This window comes from Callithrix jacchus, chromosome 16 (genome assembly GCF_049354715.1).
Source record: "Callithrix jacchus isolate 240 chromosome 16, calJac240_pri, whole genome shotgun sequence".
Taxonomy (NCBI): domain Eukaryota; kingdom Metazoa; phylum Chordata; class Mammalia; order Primates; family Cebidae; genus Callithrix; species Callithrix jacchus.
In genome coordinates this window covers 30668743-30688628 of record NC_133517.1, presented here as the reverse complement: position 1 = coordinate 30688628, position 19886 = coordinate 30668743, and the positions used below count along the sequence as shown (strand labels likewise).

Here is a 19886-nt window from a genome sequence, read left to right as displayed (position 1 = left end):
GGAGAGTGTAGGCTTCCTAGGCTAGCACTCAGTGTCTTGAATTTCCTGGTTTTTATGTAACTGTCATTTTAATTCTAGCACATCCTCTCATGCTCTTCAATACCTAAGCTGAGTGCTCTCCCTTCCCTCCATTTCCTATAAATATCTTGTACTTTTCCACTTTTGTATCTTTGTTCTCAGACTTTTAAGCCAGTGGTCCTCAAACTCAGAAATGTATCAAACTCCACATGGAGACCTTGTTGCAGCAGAGAACACTGGGCCCAAGTCCCAGAGTTTCTGATTCAGTAGGTCTGGGGTGGGGCCTGAGAATTTGTATTCCTAACCAGTATCCAGGAGATGCTGCCAGCCCCAGGGACTGCACCTTGAGAACCAGTCTTATAAGCAGTTTTCTCATGCTAATACGTTTTGGTTAAAGAAAACATCTGATTCATAAGGAGGCCATTGGTTATTCAGATATGTGCATTGGATTTTACATACAGTAGTGCTAGAATTGTGTTTTGAACATAAATACATTCTGAGCTCTTGCTTGGTGTCAGCTGACAGGCCCTTTGTCCATAAAACTACTGATGAATTGAGGGTTATACTTCTGTTTCCTCTCTGCATGTTGGATGAGGACACTTAACCATATTTAGCTGTGAGCCACTGGCTACACTCTGTCATTACAGACTAACAGGCCCTTCAGCCAGTCAACTGCCAATTAACAAACTACAGGCTTGTATTCTGCAGGCAGTTTCGCCAAGGGATGCCAGCATCTCTGTTGTTCCCACAGTTACCAGGCCCAGGCATTGTCTTGTAGCTTTGTGACTCCACCCTTCTAAAGACTCAGATGTCCCCAGTTGTACTGGTGAAAGGTTTTGCATTTTAGTGTTATGCTTAAATGTAGGAATAAAAAAATGTAGGAATTATTCTTTTGTCTGATTCACAGTGGAATTGTCAGCCACCTGTACCATTAGTGGTGGTGGGGAAAGGAGGGATGAAGAATCACTGTGGCCATGGATACATGTCATCTGTCCAGGTCTGTAGCCTACTAGAGGTACTTGATTTGAGTACCTTCAAATTTGCAGGGGGATGGGATGTCTAAGGATGAATGTGATTTGAGTAGGGCATCTGGAACTTTTAAGAAGGTAATCAATACCTAGTATATTTTTTATCTAATAGAATTTTCACTTCTCATTGCACTTGGATTTGCTGTTGTAGACTGTAGCCCCTTGAGCATAGAGCTGTGTGTGTTGCACATTGTTTAGCCTCACTCATAAGGGCCTCTAAAGTAATGGACCTTTGTGACGGATTCTAAAGTAAAAATGTGCAGAGTGCTTTCTGACTGGTGAATGTACCTATGATACATTTTATTTGGGTATATTTTCATGTTTTTCTTACATACCTGTAGGCTTTTGATATCTGATATAAAACTGGGTACCTCAAGAATATAAAACTGGGTACCTCAAGATTCCCGGCTTTTTCCTACAGTTTATCTTACAAGTGTTACCATATCCCACAGGTAAGTGATGAAGTCTGCCTTGCCAGTGCTTTGGGAAAGCATCTTGCCCACTGTTTTGGGACTTGAACTTTGTGATTGTTTAGAAAACCAGCTTTTAATTGTTTGTTGTTGCATTTTAGTCAGTCTCTGTACATTCTTCACTTTGCTTCATAAACTTTAATAAGTTAGCACTGGGATATCCCTTTCTGCTCATGTATATTTATTCTTTAAAAAAATGTACATTGAGGAAGGGAAAATAATTTTTAGGAAAATTACAGTGTGGTAAGCATACTGGTGATCACTGAGACCATCCTAAATCTGATTTAATCTTTGATTAACAAGATATCTCAGAGTCTTACAGGATCCATGTACTGAGAAGAATCTTCATTTTTTTTCTGCATGTTGAAGAAACGAATTTAGTTTGTTTTAATTTAATAGGGTTTCGGATAGAGTTTAACATAGGTAATCTATATGTATATGTACTAGGGTAGAGACATAATAGGAAGTGTGATGTTGGGAGACAGAGAACTGAAAATCTGGGACTCTCGCAACAGTTGCTTCAATAACTATAGTACAGAATGTGTGGCCTTTATGTCTGTGTCTCAGTTTTCCCTGACTCCAGTTTTACCTGCATTACACATAGTTTGGAAAGACTAGGAAGGCTGGGTAGATAACTGCAGTAAGGAAATTTAATACAGTTTTAATGTAATGGCGTGCCTCCTGGGGATGGGAGGCGAAGGATTCAGAGATAAGCAGTGGAGTGATCAAGGACCAGGAAGTTGTGGAAGTAAGAGTTCTACAACCAGTTGACATAGCTGCCTTGTTACTCAACAGAAGATTCATATTGTTCATGAAAAATATGCCACCCAGAAGACCTGGGGCTTGAGTCTTGCTCCCTTCCTGCCCCGTACACCACACATCAGCTGTGTGATCATGGGCAGGACCTTAGACAAAGTCCTTTTCCCATCTGTAAAATGTTGGTGAAGACCACTCTGCCTGGTCTTCCTCATGTGGACACAGTGAGCACTTACACATGGTGTGTACGCCTGTCATAGATGTAAAGCAGCAAACTGAAAGGTCTGGTCATTTTTCATGATTATTATACTTGGTTGACTTTCTCGTGGGCTTCTTAGATACTTCTCGTAAAGGCAGAATTTTAATTTAAAAATGCATATTATGTAAGAATATTGGAGTTCACTTTGAGAATTCATGAACTTAAACACTTAAACTCTCTCAGGCTTTTAAATGTTTCTTGATTATTTCAGAGCATTTGGTTTGTTCTAATGCTATGGAGTTATAAAACCATTAATAGTATGATAGCTCTGGAAACAAACAGTAATTCATTTGAATTCATTAGAATAATAAAGCACATTGTGCAGAGGGTTTCAGGCATTCTGTTCATAACTATTGAAATGTGGATTACAACAAATTTTATTTGGATATGTTTTCATTTCTAGAGAGGATCTTATAAATAACTCTTGTGTGTATTAGTTTTATGTGAAATACAACTAGCAAGCATATATACATAAAAAGATTTTGCTGATTGTATTTAGTTTCTCTGAAATTGGTCTATTTTATAAACCATTTTTTATTAAGTAAATATTTTGTATTTATTTTATCATTAATTTAATTAGTTATAATTAAGTCATCTGGCCGTATAATTTAAGAAGCATGGGCCCTATTTTCATGCTTTAATTTTATTGTAAGCATCTATATTTAGGGAGGAGTGTGGTTATGTGTTTGTATATGTATGTTCAAGCATATCTTTTTATTTTATTTTTTGAGACAGAGTCGCACTGTGTTGCCCAGGCTGGAGTGCAGTGGCACGATCTTGGCTCTTTCCAACCTCTGCCTCCTGGGATCAAGTGATTTCCCCTGCCCCAGCCTCCCAAGTAGCTGGGATTACAGGTGCTCCCCACCACACCTGGCTAATTTTTGTATTTTTAGTAGAAATGGGGTTGGCCAGGCTGGTCTTGAACTCCTGATCTCAAGTGATCGACCTGCCTCGGCTTCCCAAAGTGCTGGGATTACAGGCATGAGCCACCGCACCTGGCCTATTATCTTTATTTTTAAAAGTTTACAAAGCAATGGTTTATTAGTAAGCTTTCATAGCAGTAACAGTTTCTGTTCAAATGTAGTCAAAACCTGACTTCAAGAATTCTGGTAGCAAAAAGGAAGATTTCTTACCTCTCAATTGCAGTTTGAACAGAAAGTGGCATCTTATAAAAGTCTTAATTTTGGCATGTTTTGTCATTAAAATTTTTTTTTTTAATTTCAGTAGCTTTAGGCATACATGATTTTTGGTTATATGGATTAGTTGTATGTGAAGTCTAGGATTTTGGTGCATATGTCACCTGAATAGTGTCCATTTTACATAATAGGTAGTTTTTCATCCTTCACCCTCCTTTCTCCCTCCCCAGTCTGAGTGTCCACCTTACCATTTTGTATGCCCTTGCACCCCTGTAGCTTAGCTCCCACTTAAGAGTAAGAACATATGGTATTTGCTTTTCGATTCCTGAGTACTTCACTTAGAATAGTGGCCCCCAGTTCCATCCAAGTTGCTGCAAAAGACATTATTTTGCTCTTGTTCTGCCATTTTTAATCTGATTAAGAATCACAAGAATAATTTAGTTGTCATAGATATTTTTTCCTAAACTTACTTTTATCATAAATACCTAATTACCCATATTCTGAGAGGTGGAGTGTAGTAACATCTACTGGGCACCTATTATGTGCCAGGCACTGTTACACAATGTGCAGGGAGGTGTTATAACTCCCATAGAATGCACTGGTTTTATCCTCATTTTTTAGAAGAGAAAACTCCTTCAGAGTGTTGCTGTCATTTGAGCCCCAGTCTTCTGCACACTAGAAGGTCCATATTTTCTCTCATGCTTTTTTACAGAGGCATAATTATTGGCTCTTTATCCTAGTGTATGGCAGTAAAACTTATTCATGTGTTTTAGCATCAGTAAACTTAAAGGAGAATTGCCTCAATTTTCTTTGCCCTCTGTTACAAAGTTATAGGAGGGTTAAGCTAGGTACATCCTCTGTTTCCAGCAATGCCTGTGGGTTTTTCCTCTCTTCCTCAGAAGTTCTTAATTACGGTTGGCATATGTTGTGGTGAAAGAATATACCTTGTGGGGGTGGAAAATGAAATGTTGACTATAATGAATAAGATTATTGGCCAACCCAAAGAGTTGGTTTAGATAAAAGTGGGTAACAGCTTGAATGAATCTGCTTTTCATAGGTAGTTTTAACACATAACCAAAACCTGTCAGACATACCAGTCGACTGTCAGTTGCTGACATGATGGTTTTAGTGTCTTGTGGTGGATCCCCAAAGCTCTGTCTGTATTTGCCAGACAGGTATGGAAGTTGGAGTGATGTATGTGGTCAAAGAGGAACAAAAACTTGCCCTAAGTGAAAACCTGGAAGTGGAGCTCTTTGTTGGAGTTCTTGATTTATAGGTAGAAATAAATATCACAGAAACAGTTAGTGCCACCCTTTATTGTATCTGTAGATCTGGAGAGTGTGGACTGAGTAAATACTGTAAATTGAGCATGGGTGTGCTGAACTCAAAGCTGATTAGCACAGCCCTGTCTAGGACATAACTCAGGCCACCATTTTAGAGATAGGAGTCTTCAGTCTTAAGAGAAACTAGGGGAAGAGTTAATTCATTCAGTAAACATGTATTGCTTCATTACAGGTAGGGGAACAGGTAGAGGGGGCACTGTTCATCTATTTGGGGTAGGAAAATGGAAGCCAGAGTGCAATGCAGGTGAGCAGCGTGAAGAGTGAGGAAAAGTCATTGAGTGTCAGGGAAGGAAAATTTCACATGGCTGCTGCTTGGATAAGAATGGTAGATAAGAGTGATAGAAAGTAGAATGCTCACTGCTTCCTCCTGCTCCTCCTCCTTGTTTTTTCTCTCTCTCTCTCTCTCTCTTTTTTTTTTTGTGTGTGTGTTGTTGTTGTTGGAGACAGGGTCTTGCTCTTCTGCACAGGCTGGAGTGCAGTGGCACGATATGGCTCACTGCAGCCTTGAACTCCCAGGCTCAAGTGATTATCGTCTCAGCCTGCTGAGTAGCTAGGACTGCAGGTGCCCACCAGTATGTCTGGCTAAATTTTAAAATGTTTTGTAGAGACAGGGTCTCACTATGTTGCTCAGGCTGGTGTTGAACTCCCGGCCTCAAGTGATCCTTCTGCCTCAGCCTTCCAAAGTGTTGGGATTACAGGTGTGAGCCACTGCTCCTGGCCTTTTCCTTCTTCTTATACGCTCAGCCTAGACATCCTTTCCTCCATTAAATGCCTTCCCTGACCCACTCTGCAGTTCTGGCTTAGGTCCCCATACTGGGCTGTTGTAGAGTACAGTATACCACGTTTAGCAGAGCATCTACCTCCTGGATTATCACAGCTCTTACCTCTCTCCTACCTGACTCTAAGCTCCTATAAGAGCAAGAGCCTTGTAGAGACAGTGCCCTATGTACTTAAGTACATAGTAGGTGCTTAAGTATTTGCTAAATGAATTAAAATGAAGCTGTAAAAGTTGGAGTCCAGTTGTTGAGAGCCCTATAGGTGATATTTATTGAGTGCTTACTATGTTTTAGGCACTGTAAAGGTGCTTGGCATGTATTAACTCATTTAATTTTTCAATAACCTATAAAGTAGGTACTATTATTATTCCATTTTCTAGATGAACCTGAGGCACGGGAAGCTGGGTGTCTTCTCAAAGGTCATTCACTTTGCTCCCTGCCTCTGGCTTCCATCCTGCTGGGAAATTTAGACTGGCTCCTGGTGGTGGTGGGGACTGTTAGTGCTATAAGGGGCCAGGAGGTGTGAGCAGGTGTGCTCTCTGGGAAAGGAGTCCTGACCTTATGTGTAGATAGACTACAGGAAGGGGGATCGCCTGAGGCAATTCAGAGTCACCCCTGAAATGGCAGTGTAAAACATACTCATGTGATTTGTTGATCTAACACACAGAGTGCTCACTAAGTGCTAGGCACTGTTGAAAGTGCCTTACAAATGTTAACTGACTTAATGCTATTGGCAGCCACGTGAGGTAGACACTATCACTATTCTCTCCATTTTATAGATGAACCTGAGGTTCAGAGAGGTCCCACAGCTGGTAAGTGGCAGGGCCAGGGAAGTCTGGTCCCAGGGTTTCAGCGACTGTCCCAAGCTCTGCTTAGTCTTCCTGTACAAAAGGAAGGATGACTAAGTCTCTAGTGATGTTTCTGTTCCAGATAGTACAGGATCAAAGTGATATTTTGGAGACAGATCCTTCCATTTTCAAAAGCATCTGCCTTAAAGATATTTGTTTAGAAATATTCATATGATTGTATCACATTTAAGATATGCTTGGCTTAGAGCAGGCAAGTAAACAAACAAAAACCAAAGACACAGGTCCTGCCCTTGGTGAACTCATACTCTGCTAAGGGAAGATAGAGAAGTTTTTAGGTTTACAAATAAAAAAATAATTTCAGTGGAGAAAGGCAGATGAAGAAAATAAAACAAGCCAATGAAAGAGACCTGTGCATTCCACTGTGATAGCCACTAGTGCATGTGCCCATTGAGTACTTGAACTACGGTCAGTCCAGATTGAGAAAGTAATGCTGTAAGGGTGAAATATACACTGGAATTCAAACTTAGTATTAAAAAATGTATGCACTATCTGATTAATAAATTTTACATTGATTATATCTTAAAATAAAGAATGTTTGTTTTAAGATATAATCAAAATGTAACCCAAATGTACTTTGGGTTAAATAGAGTATATTATTAAAATGAATGCTAAGTGAAATAAGCCAGGCATAAAAGGACAATATTGTGCTATTGCACTTATGAGGTAACTGGAATAGTCAAGTTCATGGAGGCAGAAAGAAGAATGGTGGGTACTGGGGGAAGGGAGAATTGGGAGTTACTGTTTAGTGGGTAGAGTTTCCATTTGGGATGATGAAAGTCTAGAGATGGATGTGGTAATGGTTGCACAACAGTGTGACTATACTGAATGCTGCTGAGACTAGTTAAAATGGTCAATCTTAGGTGCATTCTGCTATGACTTTAAAAAGACAAAAAATATGTGTCACACTTTAAAAAACTGCAGCTACTAAAAAATTTTAAATTGCACGTGTGGCTTGCATTATAGTTCTGTTGGACTGTGCTGGGTTAGAGAGTAATAGGTAAGATGGTCAGGAAAGGCCTCTTTGGAGAGGGTCACATTTGTGACCTATGAAATGAGAAGGAACTGCCCACACAAAAGGCAAGAGGGAGGAGTTTCAGGCAGAGGAAGAGCCGCTGCAAAGGCCCTGGGGTGGGAAAAGTTTGTATACTTGGGGAGGTGGGATGAAATTAGGATGAAAGAGGCAGGGCCCTGATCACCAGGGTCTTAAGGGCCATGGCATGGTGAACAGTTTGAATACTACCGCTCTGCATAAAACTTGAAAATAGAAACAAAGCCATAAAAAACTCAAATCTCCATGCAGATTAAACCATGTGAAATTGCTGATATTTCTGACCTATTTACATGATTCAACCTAATCTTGTGTTTGTGGTTCTGGGTTTGATCCTTTCCCTAGTGATGCATCTGGTTGGCTAGCAGAGAATGCATTGCCTTGATTTCTAATTATTTGCTAATTGGTGGGTACCTCGAAAGACAGCACCCCCTCTTGCTGGCTTACATACCATTGTGTCTGACAAAAAATTTCTGGTGAAATGGAAGGAAGCCTAGCTGCTTACAAACTAAAACTGTCACAAGTAATAAAAAATCCTGCAGACAGAACCTGGAACATTCTCTATTTCATACACCTTGTCTTTGTCAGCTTGGTGGGTTTTGGAACCCGAGGGAGCAATAATAGTATCATTAGCACTTTTGGATCCTGGCACTATCAAGTCACTGGGAGCATTTATTATTATTGCACAGGTAGACTTTTCTTTCTGGAAAGGTCTTGGCTCAGGAAAAGTAAATTGAAGGGTTGGCTTTCTCAGTAGGGAAGGGTTGCTAGGAAGGTAAATTGGGGTTTGTTTATCCTTCTATTAAAGGCCATCAGAGCTGGCTCAAGCAGTCTTGTGGAGACTGCTGCCACCCCGTTTTGTTTCCCGAGTCCACCTCGGTGGCCTCATAGTGTGTTACTGCTGCTTTTCCTGGAGCAGGGGGTCTGGGACAATGAGAGGCAACCCTACAGGAGGTGCTGCAGAATGAATCATTTTCTTAGTGGTTTTTGACTCCAGAACCCCTGGTGGAAAATGTTTGTTGATATTTAAGGGGAAGATGGTTAATACCTAAAAATCTTTCATTTTATGGAAACATCTTTTTGGGCTTTGAAATATCTCTGGCCACCTGCTGAGGGCCAGTGACCCCGGCCAGTGGTAATGCCCATTGCCTGTGCACTGCTCTTCTGTGGAAGAGTTCTGTGCCACGTTTGAACTCCCCAGTCAGATGGTTCTAGTGGTGTCTCAGGTGTGAAGGAGAGAGGTGCGTGCATTCAATTCTCCAAGCTGGGCCAAGTTTAAAAGTTGATTGGGTCCTTTGTGCTCCCTTGGGATGAACACGTATTTCCTCATAATCTAGGTGCTGTGTAAGCTAATTTGCTAAAAACAGCAAAGACCCCATGTTATGTAATTATTGATAGCTGAGTCACAAACCAGAAATCTATGCCCAGAAACCATCCCACAATTTTCAGTTTTCCAGCTCTGTACATATGGTGGTCCATTACTATAGGATCACTGTTGGTGTCATCTTTGTTTATTTGCTGTGCAATTTTCAACTGCTATAAGTCATTAACTATGTTAGTTGAATACTTTCTAACCTCAAGGAATTCCTTATTGCAGTGGGTTTAAATGAAGGTTGGGTTAGCTTTAGGCTTAGCTGCAGAGCCTTTGTTTATTTTTCAGTCCTAATCAGCTTTGTTTGTATATTTTGTTTTGTTCATGACAGGATGGGCCAGACTGTTATGACCACCAGCTTAGTTATGACACAGACTAGGAAAGCGGCAGGACTACCCGGAGGTGACTTGAGCTCCAGGAATAGGCACTTTCTTAACCTGGTGCCTTGCCTGCCTGAAAGAGTAGATGCATCTGCATAAATATAAAAAGTTACTTGTGTTCTCATTTTTTGTTTTTGTTTTTTACAGTCTACAGGAACTATTTCACTTCTTTTTTCCTCTTTCATCTTCACATGAGATTTGGGAGATGAGCACAATTATGATCTCATTTTATAGACAGAAAAACTCAACCTCAGAGTTTCAGTCCAGGCGTCTGACTTCAGGGTGCTTCCCCCAACAACCATGTTGCCTGACCTTCTGGCAAGTTTCCAAGAGTGCCACAAATATCCAGTCATTCAACAGAAGTGGAGACAATGGTCCTCTATTGAAGGTCATTTTTCTTTCTTTCATTCATAACTCCCACCAGCATGTTCTGCCTCCTCATTCTTCCAGCTAATCATGTCTCAGATACGACTTGCTGCCTGAGCCCACACGTACTTCCTGTATGGCAGTTGTCAGTGAAGGACTCTATCCCTCAGCCAGGACCTAGGTGCCATGCTTATACTTCATGTGAGGGTGATGAAGGGTCCATGGGATCACTAATGCTCAGTTTCCACAGCTGTACAGTGGGGCTAATACCTGCAGCATTGGATGCTGTGAGGATTTTGAGGTCTTATCCATGTAAAGTGATAACAGCGCCTGACACACAATTGCTCTATGAGAACAGCAGTGACCATTGTCATTTAAAAAATAAATCATTACATCCTCTCACCCTGCATTCAATCAGTTGATGAGACCAGGAGATTTTACTTACTTTAATACCACTGACTCTGCCCTGGCCTTTCCAATCTTTCTGGGTTGGCACTTCTTACATAATTCCTGCCGTAATTGGATGATCATGCTGCCTCCAGTCAAGCCCCTCTAATCTGTCATCTGTACTACATCCAGCCTGATCTTTCCAAACACACAATTTGGACCTTCTCCTTGAAAATCCCTCATTTGCTTACAGAATAAATATAAATCCCCTAGTTTCTCACCAAAGATTCTTCATGATCTGACCCTCTTGTTAGCCTTATTTCATCTATCCCGAACGCATGCCCTCCCCACCATCATGCAGAACTAAAACTCCTTTTTCTCATCCTGTCTTGGTCCCCTAAATGCCTGCATTCCCTGTACCTCATTTGACCCTGTTTTCCCTCTGCCCTCCACACCACCTCGCCTCTGCATAGCTAGCACCAACTCACCTTTAGCTTTGGGAACCTAGCACCATGCACACACCCTGCACAGTGCTCAGTGAATGCATGAATTAACTTTTGGTATAAGTGGATACAGTAGCCAGCATCTTCAGCCTTGGGATTGGGGCGGGGGTCTCTCAAGTCTCTAGCTTTTCCAAGGGGTTGATAAGTCTGGACACAGACTAGATCTTCATGGGGAGACCCTGGGATGGCAGCAGAGCCACCTGAAGACCTGGAGTCTGCACCTGGAACCTGAGAGAAAGAGAAATGAGATCAGAGTCACCAAAACACCTGCTTTATCAGCAGCAAAAAAAAACTTACCTGTGGCTGATCTTAATTCAAATATATGCCTGCAGCAGCTGTCCCATCAGAAATTTATCTAGAGCTGCCGTTGTTTAGAATTTAAACCACAATTGCTTCCTAAATATTCTCTGCAGAATATTTAGGAACTGCCCTTCCCCACCAAGCAGCAACCAGGCAGGATTGGTTATCTGTGGTTACCAGGTACAAAATCTCCATTAGCTGAAAAGTAACAGCCAGACCTGCTATCTGTGTGGTCTGCAGGACCTTGTTCTCTGTGGTAGGAATTATCCCTGTTCACAGTCATTTGACTGCTTTCTACTGAAAGTGTTGAGGTGCTAGGCTTGTCTTTGTTCTGGGAGAAAGACATTTGATGCCTCCCATCTTTATGTTTTACATCTTTGGTAAATGGAAGAGCTATGGAAAATGTATTGCATTTTCTGTAGGTTCTAGACCAGTGGTCCCCAACCTTTTTGGCACTAGGGACTGGTTTTGTGGAAGACAGTTTTTCCATGGACTGAGGGCAGGGGTGGGAGATGGTTTCAGAATGATTCAGGCACATTAGATTCTCATAAGGAGTGCACAACCTAGATTCTCTGCATGTGCGGTTCACAATAGGGTTCACAGTCCTATGAGAATCTAATGGCGCCACTGATCTCACAGGAGGCAGAGCTCAGGCTGTAATGCTCACTGGCCACTCACCTCTGCTCTGTGGCCTGGTTCCTAGCAGGCCATGATGGGTATCAGTTTGCGGCCTGGGGGTTGGGAGCCCTGTTCTAGACAACCAGAAATATAAGCCTTTCTCCTTCATGAAAACTGTAGAGATGCAAAGCCTTCTAAATATGTTTCCTGAGTGAGCACTGGCATCTCTTTGACTTCAGTGCTCAGATACACAGGTAACAAGTGGAAAACCTGAAAGAACCATAGTGTCCACCTGGCGGGTGTCTAAGAAGTACCTGTAATTGCAAACCTGCAGGGTGGGGTGAGGGGAGGGTTTCTAAGATTCAGGTGAATTTATATTTGTTTTAGTCAACTTTTCACTGAAGTATAACACAATCATAAAAGTACACAAATCATAAGTGTACAGCTTGAATTTTCAAGTCATCCTTTTAATATATTAATATACAGTACATGACTTAATTTATGTATTGATGTCACTAGCAATTTCTTCTTTAATTAAATTCAAGGGTTGGTGAGGATGGGATAGGAGCAAGTTCTGAGTTCTGTTCTGTTGACATAACTGTTTAATCGTTTCCCCTCACTCACTTGTTCCAGGAGGCAGGGTTTTGCTTTCCTGTGGGTAGTATCTGAGCCACTTACAGCCTGAAATGTTTACTCTGATTCTATTTCTTTAGCTATTTGCATACAGACATGAATCCATTAAAAATACACACATAGAAAAATGATTTCTGTTCTGCATGTCAGATATCGTTTGCCCAACGAAAGGGCACCAAAGAGTTCGCTCTGCAAGTAGTTCTGATAAGGAAGTTTCTTATCTTGACTAGACTTGTTTTCTGCCCTTACACTTCTCTTACCTACTTTTATATCTTCACCCTGTTGTCAAAGAAACCTTTTCCCTTTAGGGCCCTAGCTTATCTGTGAAGTTCATAGCCATCGTTTCTCCTAGAAGATTATCTGGTTGCCACCCTCTCTAGTCCCCACACACAAACATAGCATGCAGTCTTTTATGGGCCCAATTTGTTTCACTCAACTAACCACAGGCTGGTATAATTTTTAGTAAAGTTCAGCTCATTCTTGTACCTGGTATAAAGGCAGCACTTTCTGGTCCCGTTAGTGATTAATACCAGCCCTGGTGTCACCTGAAGTTTTTTCAGCTGGAGTTACCCTACTGCCCTCCAAGTTTTAAATTATGAATTCTCAAACATACAGAAAAGTTGAAAGCATAGGACAATATTCTCCTCCTATGTTTAATAATTGGTAGTGTTTTTACCAGATTTGCTTTATTATTCTCTTTACGGATTTTTGTTGTTTTTTAGTAGTACCATTGATAGTAAATTTTGGTCATCAGGATACTTCACTCCTGAGGACTTCAGCATTCATCCCCTGGGAAAAAGGGGAAAACACAATCTCACCTAAGACAATTAATGAGAAATATATAGGATTTCCTAATATCCAGTCCATATTTAGATTTCTCAGTTGTCCCAAGAATGTCTTGAGATCTAGTAGACTATTAATCCTCTGCAGTTGATTAACACATCAAAGAAATCCCAGTGATTATACTGGCTAAGTGGATGGAACAGCAGTACAACTCGTTATTTAATACTTGTGCACAAATGAGCCGCTTTCCTAGAAAAGACTGTACTTCCCGTATCTGTTGCCAGCATCTTACTTTCTTGCTTGATGTAACAGTGTAGGCAAGAATTAATGAATGAGAATGAATGTATAATGCCCATTAAAACTCTAAATGGGCTACTTATAACTTCTAGAAGTCCAGAAATGTGTCATTTATTTGTCGAAGCTAATTGTGTCTGATGCCAGAGAGTTGAGGCAGCCAGGTACACACATCACTAGCAAACAAGAACCATCTCTTGTGTGATTTGTCCAAATCCTGGTTTCACTGTAGAAGAAACGGTTGGTCAGGGAAGAATATATGAGCAGGCCTCAGGAATTCTCCAGGTATTTGTATTATGTGATAATTAATAGACTATTTTTTTGGTAGAGTCTAAGATTTATAGAATAATCAAGCAGAATAATCGAGAATATGGTGTATGTGTTCCATATGCCCGCTATCCATCCCCCCATTTTGCTTCTTACTGTATACTAACATATCTTGTATTAGTGTGGTACATTTATGATGTGTCAATGTTTGTGAACCGACATTGATGCATTATTATTAGCTGTAGTCAATAGTTTACGTTAAGCTTTATTACACCTTGTGTTATACACTTAAATGAGTTTTGACAAATGCATAATGTCATGTATCCACTATTATATTATCATACAGAATAGTTTCACTGCCCTAAAAATACCCCATGCTCTACCCATTTACTCACCCCTTCTTCTCCTGAACCCCTGGCAACTACTCATCTTTGTACTGTGTCTATAATTTTGCCTTTCCATTTTGTTGTATACCTGGAATCATACAGTATAGAGCCTCTTCAGATTGGCTTCTTTCACTTAGCAATGTGTATTTTAAGTTTCTTCATGTCCTTATTTATTTATTTGAGATGGAGTCTCACTCTGTCACCAGGCTGGAATGCCATGTTGTGATTTTGGCTCACTACAACCTCCGACTGCCTGGTTCAAGTGATTCTCCTGCCTCAGCCTCCCAAGTAGCTGGGATTATAGGCATGTGCCACCACGTGCAGCTAATTTTTGTATTTTTAGTAGGGACGGGATTTCAGCACGTTGGCTAGGATGGTCTTGATCTCCTGACTTTGTGATCTGCCCAACTTGGCCTCCCAAAGTGCTGGGATTACAGGTGTGAGACAGTGGGCCTGGCCTCCTTCATGTATTTTGATAACTCATATATAACATTCTATTGTATGGCTGTACCATAGTTTGTCTATCCATTCCTGAAGCTTATTGTTTTACTTTTAAACAAATAATAGGACATTTCAGCACATAGCAATTATTTGATAAATAGTCATTAAATGACCTAGTTAGATGGACTCTTTAATTTTTCTGCCAGGCGAATAGCGCCAAGGGAGAGTTGTGATGGAAAAGGCAATTACGTTGTTAGGCACTGACTTCTGCTAATGTGCAGTTAATGTTTAAGGAGAGAGCATTTAACCCTGCAGTGGCTTAGTCCAGCAAAGGTAGGTGGCTTTGATGTTTCCAGGCTTCCAACAGCAGTTTCTTAAATTCTCTTTAGAACTGCCCTGTCCAGTTTGCTAGCCACTAGAAGAGTCTGGAAAAATAGCCACATGTGTCTGTTTGAACTTAAATAGATTGAAAAGTAAACAAGATGAAGAATTCAGTACCTTGGTTGTACTAACCACATATCAGCTATTCAATAGCCATATGTGGCTATTTGCTATTATTTTGGACAGTGCATATGTAGAACATTTCCATTATCACAGATTTTATCAGACAGCCCTAATTCAAATGAAAGCATTCAGAGAGAAGGACAGGATTGAAATTAGTTGACCAGGCTGATTCTGGTTTCTCTTTAATGCTTAGCTCTTTTGTGCCACAGTTTTACAATGGAAGAGATGAAGCTCAGAAGTCTGTTTGCTGAAGAACAGTTGCTTAAGATGACTTTGGGGATAAAAAGGCTGCCAGGCCAGTGAAGCTGTGAAATGCACCCTGTGTGACAGCCCCAGGCGGCATGGCTTGACAATGGTTTAGGCCCTTGATCAGCTAGTGTTAAGGAGTTTTACAGAACTCTCAGCTCTTGCTTATTTAGTTTAGTGTTTTAAAAAAGAAAGAAAGAAGAAAAAGCAGGGGCCTTTTCTAATTTGAGGGGATGAGAGGGTGGGTGTGGAAAGTGTGGAAAGGGAGTTAAACTTCCCAACTAATAAATCTGCAAATTATATGCCCATTCCCTCAGTAAACTCCTGTGGATAACGGGTGAACTTGTTGGATAACGGGAATGTGAAACCTGAAAACCTATTGGATACTTGGCCACAGAAATTGTAGCTCACTCCCTTGAAACTGAAATTGCTCTTATTTGGTAGCGAAGCAAATGATAGTTTTTTTGGGGTTTTTTTTGTTTTTTTTTTCTTTGCCAGCAGTTTAGATTTGATCAGATCTAATTTCATTCACGTGGTAGGTGCCACGCTGACAATAAAGCATTATGGGCACTTAGATTTCAGTTCTGTATTTGTTTTATGTATGGCACTTTAATAAAGTCTTAATTTTTTTTCCTTCTAAACAGAAGTACAGATAACAGTGTAAATTACATTGTGCTTTCCTTTAATGTCTAATCTGGAAATTGGCTGTTGATGCTAGTGAGGGTTTTTAATGTAATTTTTAAATGAAACTGCCAAACTGCTTTGTCTGCACATTGTAGCTTTAAATATTGACTTTGTGCCTTTTGAAATGCTTGAGTTTCTAAGAGGTCTAGCATGAAAAGGCAAACTTGACAAAGTAATATATCTACTATAATGCCTGTGAAAAGACTTAAAATATTCTGGTATTTGGAAGTTCAGTCAGGATGTGACCACTTGGAATCATGACTGTCTATAAACACAGGCTTAGAATTGATAGTTTTCTCTAAGAATAGGCACAGAGAAAATAGTATATTATCTTGCAAATTAAAAATTGGAAATGCCAGGTCTCAAATGAAGACAGATTTTCCCTCAGTCTTTAAGCTATTGTCATCTGCTAAAGAACTCTTATAAGAGTTGCAGAGTTTTAATCAGTATTTAACAATTATTGAATTCGTTCAACTGGCATTTGTCTTAAACAAACATGTTGTCCCTTACATGAAAGGCAGGATAACAGATGGCTTGCTTATATCTGCTACATTTTTTTTCTGTAATTTTTGAAGGTAACATTTTAATTTAGATACGGTTTCATGTTAGCAAAGTCTAGAAAAATTGATTATGGTTTCTTAGCATGTGGGATTGTTTTCTTAAAAACCATGAGAGGGAAAAGAATCAATATTAGGGCTTTCCGAATGGCAGCTTTTTACAGAGCCCCCCAGCACGATTGATTACAGCTGCTTTTGTAAAGGATTTAAAAAGAACAATCTGTATTAAAAACATCATTCTTTGGTATGAGCTTGAACAGCTCCAAATGGGTTTCCATGGGGGCTGCCCTGCAATGTGACCACTTGAAGGGATTGTGGTCATCACCGGTGGGCCAGGGCAGTGAGGCAGGGGAAAGGCTCTTAGGTGAGGCATTGCTGGCAGGCATGCCAAAGAGGTTACCGTGGCAGCTGTAATCACTCAGCTGCATTCTTCAGCTCCAAAGCAGGAGGGGCAAGAAGCGTGTCATTTTTCTACAGGCAGAGTGTAAGGTTAAGCAGCAGGAAGGGAGAGTCAGAGGATGTCTTTGTTTGAGAGCATTGGCCAAAGCCAGGTATGTCCAGTCAAAGGGATAAGGCAACCAATAGCTCCCAAACCTCCATATCTTCAGCTGTTGCTTGAGGCCACCGAGGAGTGGACATATCTTCATTTGGCATCTTACATGTGAGAGTCATGACTGCAGGCTCATCTCATACCAATTAAATAATAAACTCCACTCTGTGAGCAGAGGCCCTGTCTGGAAGCAAGTGTGCCTGGAGCAGTTAAAGCTATCGAGTATTAGAAACCGGTTCCAATCCAAGACATGTGATGGGGCCCAAGTGAGAGACCATTAATATGGACTGGGTTCCCAGAGTTTAACTCAGTAAGACTGTGTGTGCTCTAGAAAATTCAGATGTAACAGGTAGTCCAGGTGCTTTCATAGTAAAAGAGGAGATGGGGGGGCGCTCATTGCCACTGGCTGCTTTACAGAAGGCATTTGCAGGAATGGGGAGCCCCATTAATTTGGGAAGAATTGATCCTGGAGAGTATGGGGATTTTTATAAAATAGTGTTGAGTTTAGCATCACTTTTTAGTTAGCACCCGGGGTGCCACATCCCACAGGGGCCTCTGTAGTACGGCTTGCCTCAGAACTAGTAGAATCAGCTTTTTTATCATTACTGGACTAACTTGGGAAAAAAAGGTTCCTGAGATGATCTGTTTCTAATTCCTGTTTTGCTTTTCTTCATCTTCCATATTTTTAGAAGATAAAATGTTCTATCTCTTACGAAATGGTACTTATACATGTGTGTTCCAGCTGAGACTTAATTGTCACTAGTGAATTACTATGAATCAGTTTCATTTGGGGGCAAAAAATAATAATGATATGTGTTCTTGTTTTCAATGTATTCTCAAAAGTGCTTTTTAAATATTATTTTTAAATTAAGCATGTAATTTTACCATTTTGCAAGTTCGCTTTTACCTTTCATCCTCTGCAACCCTGATATCATAAGCATAGAGTACTATATGAGGGCCGAGCACGGTGGCTCATGCCTATAATCCCAGCACTTTGGGAGGCTGAGGCAAGTGGATCACTTGAGGTCAGAAGTTCGAGACCAGCTTGGCCAACATGGTGAAACCCTGTCTCTACTAAAAATAAAAAAATTAACTGGGTGTGATGGCATATGCTGTAATCCCAGCTACTCGGGAGGCTGAGCCAGGAGAACCTGGGAGGCAGAGATTGCAGTGAGCCGAGATTGCAGCACTGCACTCCAGCCCAGGTGACAGAGCGAGACTCTGTCTCCCCCCCCACAAAAGAGTACTATATGGTTCAGCAGAATGCTGAAATGTCTTCATATATAGATTCTGATGGAGGTAGATTAGAAAGACAGAAGGCAGCATGAGAATGGATTAGGTTACCTTTTGGATTTTTGAGAGTGTTGGCTACATGTCAGTTTGTACAGCTGATAAAGTATTTGTCATTGGTGAAAAAAATATTACTGTCCACAGGTTTCCATTTCCCCTCATTTGACAAGAACCTGAATGTCTTCTTCAGATAAAATATTCATATACAGCATTTTAGCACACCAACAGGAGTTCTTTCTGAAATGTGTTTGCTTTGAGTTGGCACTGGTCACGTGGTCATCAATATAATCTACGTGAAGCATGTCAGTTTGACCGGGAGCTAATGATTCTGCCCCAGCTGCCATGGTGCAGCTTGTGGAAGGCTTCATTTCCTGGAGAATTTCATGAAGTGTCTGTGATGGATTTCATAATAGACTCTATTATCTTTAAATATTTTACTGGTTCTTCTGTCAAGGAAACCATTTCTTTAAAAGTTGCTTGGTTGACCATTATCACTTATTTTACTTGGTTAAAAAGTTTGACCAGGAACAGTTCCTTTCTAGACAAAAATAAATACAGAACCTGGGTCTCTGAGTCTTTGGCAGAATCAGGCTGTTTTCCCAGTAGATATCAGGAATATGAATGATCTCTTTGGCACACACAGTACAGCTGCTCTAATGATTTGGTGCTAGGTATTCAAAGCCCCACTGTTCCAGTTTAACTTAAGCTTTGAAATCAATGGTCTCATCGCCTTTAGATTGATCCCTTCTGTTTTAGCTTTGTTACTTTTGTTTAGATTTTTTAATTTTTAAGAGATTCTTTGAAAGTCCTGACACATTTTCAGGCTTTCAGTATAAGGAATGCAAGTGTCATTTTCTTCGTTTAAAAAGTTCTACATCAGGTCACTGTGTCCATTTACCTGCTTTTCTGTCATCAGCAGGAGAGTCTCCTGTTACAAACAGGTGAGGTAGGTGCAATAGAACAGATGCTGAAAACCAGGAGCAGTAGCAAACATCTTCCCAGCTCACTGGCATGTCAGCCCTGCAGGTGTGTCAGAGGCACGGGGCTCAAGTGCAGGCATCAGCCTCCTCTGGCTGGGGCTTAGCTAGAAGGGAGCTTGCATGCTGGGAAACTGAGCAAGTTGTCCTTGACTTGAAGTGGCTTCCTCAGACCTCTGAAACACAGGCTCGCTTGGAAATACCGTCTACTGACTGTGGCAAGTCCCAGGACTCAGATTCGTTCTCCAGCCTGAGCTAAAGCCTGGAAAGGTGTGGTCTGCCCTTCGGACCCAAGGTCTTTCCCATTTTTCTGTCCTGTAAGCTTTCTGTGGCATTCTGTCAGCCCCTGTATAGGGAGGAGAATATATGTGGTTATGCCTTGGGGCCTAGAATTGTAGCAGTTGAAAAACCCTTAAAGTGAATTATTAAATCTAAACCAGAGCCTGTTGGCTTCCTGTGCTTGACTTGGACTCTGTTCCATTATGGTAGTTTTTACAAAACACTTCTGAATACGAAATAAATTCTAAATATCTTTTTTCCCCGTCTCCTGCCAAACTCCACCAGGAAACAGAATCTCATTACTTCAGTTAGAATTTATTAATGCTGACCCTCTCTAGCACTTGGAACTTTTCAGGTTAGGCTCAA

General features: G+C 40.8%; 1 protein-coding gene across 2 annotated transcripts in view; it reads left to right on the top strand.

Moving 5' to 3' along the window:
• Positions 1-19886, top strand: part of SDC2 (syndecan 2) — a 113941-nt gene that overhangs the window by 65659 nt on the left and 28396 nt on the right. The window contains exon 1 of one of the 2 annotated variants that reach the window (XM_017965469.4): positions 825-1015. The exons of the other annotated variant lie outside the window; for it this stretch is intronic. Within the exon in view, the coding sequence (XP_017820958.1) occupies positions 974-1015 (42 nt within the window). The 5' untranslated portion in view covers positions 825-973. Of the gene's footprint in view, positions 1-824; positions 1016-19886 lie in introns of those variants that run through there. 2 annotated transcript variants of the gene reach the window in all.